A 6,348-nucleotide genomic window follows, 5' to 3' on the forward strand; every position below is an offset into this window, starting at 1 on the left:
AACACTTCAAATGTATTAATGTGTAACAAACTTATAAAATAAGTCTCACTTTTTGAGTTGAAATAAATTGGGTTTAATATTCTTAAAAAAAAAAAAAAGTAGATACAACAGTAACCCATAATTTCCCTCAGTTACTATGGTGTCCATGACAGATTAGATGCGTAATGGAATGTCGCATCTCTTGGACGCCTCCACAGTGCGCACCGCAGAAGGAGAGCTTCGCCCTGTTGACTGTGGGGTTAATACCGTCTGAAGAGGGCGGAGTTAAGATCAATAATCGCCACCTCATTCCTGTCAACTCTTTGAAAAAGAAAACAAAACCCACTGTCCAACCTGAAGGCGTGTGTGAGAAAACTATCGTTTTCAGGAGGAGACGAGGGGGTGGGGGGGAAGAAAAAATCAGGACGCTTGATGTGCGCAGCGGCTCCAAGCTCGTGGAAGAAATGACACGGCGATGTTGATGAGGAGGAGGTGCGACCTGGAGCTGGTCTTTAATCGCTTCGCCTGATTTTTTTTTTTTTTTTTTTTCCTTTACTACGGAGCCCCGGCTGAGTCTGGGATCTGGGGAAATGCACCAGTTCTATGAGTAGACGGGGAGATCTAGATGAATCCTGAACGGAAGGGATAACCCGACTGTGAAAGTAAACTCATTCAGAGGAGCACCGAGTGGCTGCTTCATCCGTGCCGCCTTACGTAACTCAGCTTTGTGGAGAGGCTACTGCTGCTGGCGCCGACCTGTTTCAAAGCGACGGATCATAGGTAGGTCAGTTCATTTTTAATGACTTTACACCCATACTCTTGATTCATCGTGATCAGTAATCCATTATTTTTCCTCTCGCATATGTATGAAATCTACATTGTCTTAGTATTATCAGCGCCTTAACAGTAGAATACATTAGAACCTTTTGTAAAAAATAATAATAATAATACTGTATCCCGTCTATATTTATTTAGGTTTATACTACGACCGAGTCAACTGAATTTGCGCATGCGTTCTAATTGTCTCCAGATTACCACATATATTATAAGGGACAGAGTAATTATGGCAGCATGTTCTGGGCGTGTTTTGGAACTGCTTCACTTCATCATCGTTACTGTCGCATGTCTGGTTTGCGATTGCATTTCAGTGTTGGGCTATGTAACAGTTCATTTCTGATGTAAAATAATCTAGATTTCAGATTTATGGGGTTATTTTATAGATAAAGGGCGCCTCTTAGAGAATGAAGACGCCTTTGCAGCGCTGTGGGGGGGGGAAAGAAAGCATTCCCCCTCTTACGTCTTAACACTTAAATGTTTCAAATTATTAAACAAGTTGTAATATCACTCAACGTTACTTTAGTCACTTCTTGAAGAAAGGACGTTTAAGTCAAATTTTAAAGTAGGGAGTCATCCAAATCAATTTGGCCCGATATTTGCGCAATAATAAACCCGGATTGTTCTAACACGTGTAGAATCAAGACTTTGTTGAGATTAAGCCAGTCTGACAGCATAAATTGATCTCAAAAAGCAACACGTTGTGCTCACAGTCAGTGAAGTTCAAGAACAAACGAAAAACAAAGTCTTTGACAGCTATGAGTCTGGAAAGCATCACAAATCCATTTCTATGGCTTTGGAGCCCCAGGAAGCCATTATTCACAAATGGAGAAAATATGATGGAGATTAATTTTCCCAGAAGTTGCCAGTCTACCAAACTTCCTTCTCAATTTATCAATAAGCTATCCATTTGGTGAATAAACCCAGAGCATCATCTGAAGCACTGCTGATCTCACTTGTCTCACTTAAGCTGAATGTTCTTGATTTAACAATAAGAAAAATACTAGGCAACAATGGCATCTATTTCAGACTTCCTAGGTGAAACCTACAGCTGACACAAAAGGCCCATATCTTGCTGGTCAAAAAACATCATGTGTTCCCCAAGACATTACAATAGGAAGTTGTGAATCCCATTGCAAATATAACACAGCATTTCAGAAAAATAGCATCATGCCTATAATCGAACATGGTAGATGGAGAGTTAAGTTTTATGGCTTCTTTTCCATTTTAGGACATGGACAATTTTCTGTATCTAATGGAACTATGAAACGCATTCGTTACCAAAGAGGACCAGCTCAGTTTGGGTACCGTTTGCTCCTGGAATAAATTAAATCGTGACTTGAAAACTACATTTTATATTTACTCAGGTTGTCTTTGTCGGTTTTAAAAATTATTTCATCTGAACATGTCAGTGTGACAATAAAACTAAAATAAAAGAAATCTAAGATACAAAATACATTTTCACAGCACCTTCCATTGGCTTAATATTGTTTTTTTTTCTCCCTTTTTCTTTAGAGTAAGAGAGAAGAACAGACTAAATAGTTTGTCTGATTCATCACCATGGCCGTTGAAGACGCTGCCTGATCCGAGTGATATGAACGAGGGCCACAGACAGGAAGGAGGAGCAATCACTGTGGAGGCTGATGCCATCATCCACACCATGAACCCTGATCTTGTCACACTCGCTGACAAAAATAGGAATGTATGTCCAGGTTTCGTCCAGGGGCTCTTGCAGGATGACCCAGACTTCAGTGCTCCTCCGGTGTTTGAGCAGGAGTACCTGCTCGATGGAAGACCAATAGAGAATAACCACTGTGATCATGCAAAAGGAAGCAGCTCCTACATCCCTAAAGTCAATCAGCTTTCTACAGATATGGGAAAGCCAAATAACTCTCCTCATGCTGACTCTGCTGAGTCCAATCACATTGCTGGCCTGCACCAAAATAGCACAAGTAATGAAGTCCGCAATGGAGCAAGAGCAAAAGTGTCTTTTAGCGTAGATTCCCCTGGGAGTCAAACCAAACAGAAAATCGATTGGTCAGTTCTAAAACCAAAAGACTGCAGTGATGGCAGTCTTGAAGCTGACGGCACACAGCCTAAAAAAGAACCTGATTTAGTCATTGAAGTTGGTGGACAGACTATCAATGCTCACAAGTCCGTCCTTGCGGAGAAGAGTGACTACTTCAAAGCACGTCTGTCGCGGAACATTTTGAAAGTGAAGGGCATGAGTTATAAGACTCTGTCTACACTGATTGACTATATTTACACCTCCCAGATCAGTGTTAGTAAGGACAACGTGGTTGACGTCATCACAGGAGCTAAAATCCTGCAGATCCCCTGTGCCGTTCAGGCTGCCATGGACTCCATGTCTGAGCAGATCACACCGGAGAATTGCTATGAGATTTTGACCATTGCCAAGAAACAGCGACTTAGTGAACTGAAAGAGACTGCGTATAGATTCATGAGTGACAACTTCCTTCAGATCCTCAAAGATCCTGCAGTCTACGGACGCCTTACTGGGTCTGAGAGGGATCTGGTCTTGAAGAAGCGAATGGAGGGGAGAAAGACCTTAATGGTTGCAGAGGTAAATGACGTGTTTGATCGAGTTGGTAGCCGACCACCAAGCCGCTGTGGCAGCCGACCACAGAGCCCCTTGTCTGTTGGGTCTTCAGAAGAGAGTCATATGATTTACTGTTTTAGTGAAGCTGAAAATGACTGGCGACCTTTGACTGTGATGCCAGAAGACGTAAACATTAAAGGCTGTGGTATTTGCACCATGCACAATTACCTGTTTGTTGCAGGTGGGATAAGTGGCTATGGCGACAAGGGCAGAGTTTCAGATAAGGTCTTTTGCTACAACCCAATAACCAATCGCTGGGCTGAGATTAGACCCTTGAATCAGGCACGTGCACAACTAAAGCTTGTATCTATGGATGGCAGCCTGTATGCCATTGGAGGGGAATGTTTGTTCACAGTAGAGAAATATGACCCTCGAATGGACCGCTGGACGATGATTGCTCCCCTACCCAAGGGAGCCTTTGCAGTGGCCCATGAAGCCACCACTTGCAGCGGAGAGCTATACGTTTCGGGCGGCTCCCTTTTCTACCGCCTGCTCAAATATGATCCAAAGAGGGATGAGTGGCAGGAGTGCCCCTACAACAACAGCAGGAAGAAATCTAGCGACATGGTGGCACTAAAAAGCTTCATCTACCGCTTCGACGTGAACCGAGAGCAGGGGATCAACGTCTTCAAGTACAACACTATTGTGAAAATGTGGCACGACTGTGCATCGCAAAGGCCGGGCAGTCATTTACCATTCAGGTGTGCCGTTATAGGGAACTGCATCTACTGTGTGAACAAAAGCCAGACTCTGCAGTTTGTGGTGGAGGAGGAGAACGCCTACTTTGTCGAGGAGGCACTGAAGGCACCTCTGGAGGCGAAGGGTGTCCTTTTTCCTTTTGTCCTCAGTTTGCCTGAAAAGCCTGAAAAAGTCACATAATATGTGAGTGCACATGTTCATGATGGGAGGGAGATCCAGAATATCACATTTATCATGGTTTAGTGAAAACTGCAATAAGTAGAAGACCTTCCATACTCTCTTCAATGTCAGCTTTATATCTTGGTGTCTCATTGCCTGCTTGCAATGGAATGTGCGTATTTGCATGGTGGTTTATTGCATTTTCAAGGTCAAGCCTTAAAAGGAAATTTTCTTTTTTTTTATGTTTAATAAATGCAACAGTATTTGTGTCTGTACAAAATGACATGATGAAAGTTATTATTATTATTATTACTTATATGTTCACATTTGTTTGGTGCACTTTTGTATTTAGAGTAGCCGTTATATAGAATATATATCTGATATGTTAAGGTGACAAATGATCAGTGTTCAACAGAAAGCTGTTTTAAAATGGCGAAGGTGTGCTTTATGAATGATGCGAAAGCAGGCTCTATGCAAATGAGTTGCAAATTACAGGTGGATCTCTTGAAAGTGATCTTTGATGGTGAAATGTGACTGAGGGAAGTCATATATTTCTCAAAAACAGATTTTAAGCAAACACTTAACTCGCCATGAATGAATAATTTCGTAGTCAAAGCACAGTAAAATAGATGTGACTTATTTTTACAGTCAGAACTCAATATTTTTGCTTATAGTGAACTCGAGTGGGTGAACAGAATTAAAAACTGAGAGTATCTTGAATCTTCTGTGACTTACAAAAGCCATAGCCCCTTTTTTTGAAAGAGTCTGAGTCTTACAAACTCGGCTCCATATTTTCTTCCCTGTAGAGGCTTTTCCTGGCTGCTTTCTCATTGCTGGTACAGGCCTTTCGGTTCAAAGGTACACCAATATCCTAGGGCTACTGAACAGTCAATCCATTGCCTTCACTGGTTACACATACAAAAATACCTTTGTGTTTTGATGCTGATAAGTCATGCTCTTTTGTCTGTGCACATTAGCACAAGTTCTTCTCTGAATTTCTTTCATAATTTAGGTTGTCTCCAGTATTTCATTGCTGCTTCAATAACACTGAGTGTTTTTTGTTTGTTTGTTTGTTTGTTTTTTATGAAAGCTAATGCTGGTATATTACTGGAATAGATTGGTTTGTGATTGTAAAGGTAACAAAATGATGTGGTTTTGTTATTTTCCTAGCTGAGTTCTGTATTGTTTGAGCTCCTTGTATGAATTGGCAGGATTGGATCTACTGTGATGGACTGGAAAATAGCTTCCTGTTTTGTGGCATTTGAAGTGGGCTATCAAATGAGCTTTTGGATAGTGTCTATCAGTGAAAACAAAGTGCTTCAAATAAAATATTTTATTCTGAAAGTCTGAAAGGATCTGTTTTTCTTTTCATTTTGAGTGCTTGGAAGATAATGATGCCAAGTGATCTACAGCCACCTACAGCATATTGTCTGTAACTGCATGGAGTAGCAAAATTAATTTGATCGTCTTGTAAAAAATAGTGTCACGTAAGAGAAGATACGCCATTGAATTCGCTAATTTTAGGTCTGTGTGCACGTCCAGATCTATGCTTATCCTATACCATACAGTTTTCATCATAAATGACAAAGTATTTAATTACTTTTTCATATGTTGGAGACAGAGGAAATAAATTGATTGCAGCTAGCCTTTGGCTTGTTCACAACACAAATTCCACAATATCTTTTGCTGGCTTTGCTGTTGAGGTGTAATATACAGCGTCTTGCAAAAGTCTTCAACTCATAATTTGCTATGTTGTTACAACTACAAACTCTTTCTTGGGGTTTCCTGTGATAAAAGTTGGCACATTTTCTCCTTTCTCTGCTACAGAAAAGCATCTCCACAGCATTGTGCTTCCACCACTGTGTTTCACAGTGGTGGGATGGTTTATTTAGAAAGACTGCTTTTCCTCCTTGCCTCACATTGTGCTTGTCGGTCAAAAAGTTTTGGTCTTGTCTTTCGACAACACACACATTTACGGGGTCCCCAGGAAGCTGCAACTCGTCAGCAGTGACTATTTTTAGTGTGGATTTGTGGATGGGACTACAATTTTCCTATAA

At 41.1% G+C, this 6,348-nt stretch overlaps 1 protein-coding gene across 2 annotated transcripts; it reads left to right on the plus strand.

Annotated features, from left to right (window-relative positions):
• The first annotated feature begins 245 nt into the window (after positions 1-245).
• kbtbd11 (kelch repeat and BTB (POZ) domain containing 11) lies at positions 246-5,635 on the plus strand. 2 transcript variants are annotated; one of them, XM_015039457.1, is made up of 2 exons: positions 246-759; positions 2,329-5,635. In XM_015039457.1, exon 2 carries the CDS (start codon positions 2,408-2,410, stop codon positions 4,310-4,312), a length of 1,905 nt encoding a protein of 634 aa, XP_014894943.1. In that variant the 5' UTR covers positions 246-759; positions 2,329-2,407; the 3' UTR covers positions 4,313-5,635. The 2 variants fall into 2 exon arrangements, with proteins under 2 accessions (XP_014894943.1, XP_014894951.1); XM_015039465.1 differs by having other exon boundaries at positions 612-763.
• The last annotated feature ends 713 nt before the right edge of the window (positions 5,636-6,348 follow it).

Source organism: Poecilia latipinna, unplaced genomic scaffold (genome assembly GCF_001443285.1).
Source record: "Poecilia latipinna isolate Pla-1442-1.1 unplaced genomic scaffold, P_latipinna-1.0 Scaffold28, whole genome shotgun sequence".
NCBI classification, from domain to species: domain Eukaryota; kingdom Metazoa; phylum Chordata; class Actinopteri; order Cyprinodontiformes; family Poeciliidae; genus Poecilia; species Poecilia latipinna.

Coding starts and splice junctions, on each gene's coding strand:
- kbtbd11 (XM_015039457.1), top strand. CDS start 2,408: ATGAACGAGGGCCACAGACAGGAAGGAGGAGCAATCACTGTGGAGGCT.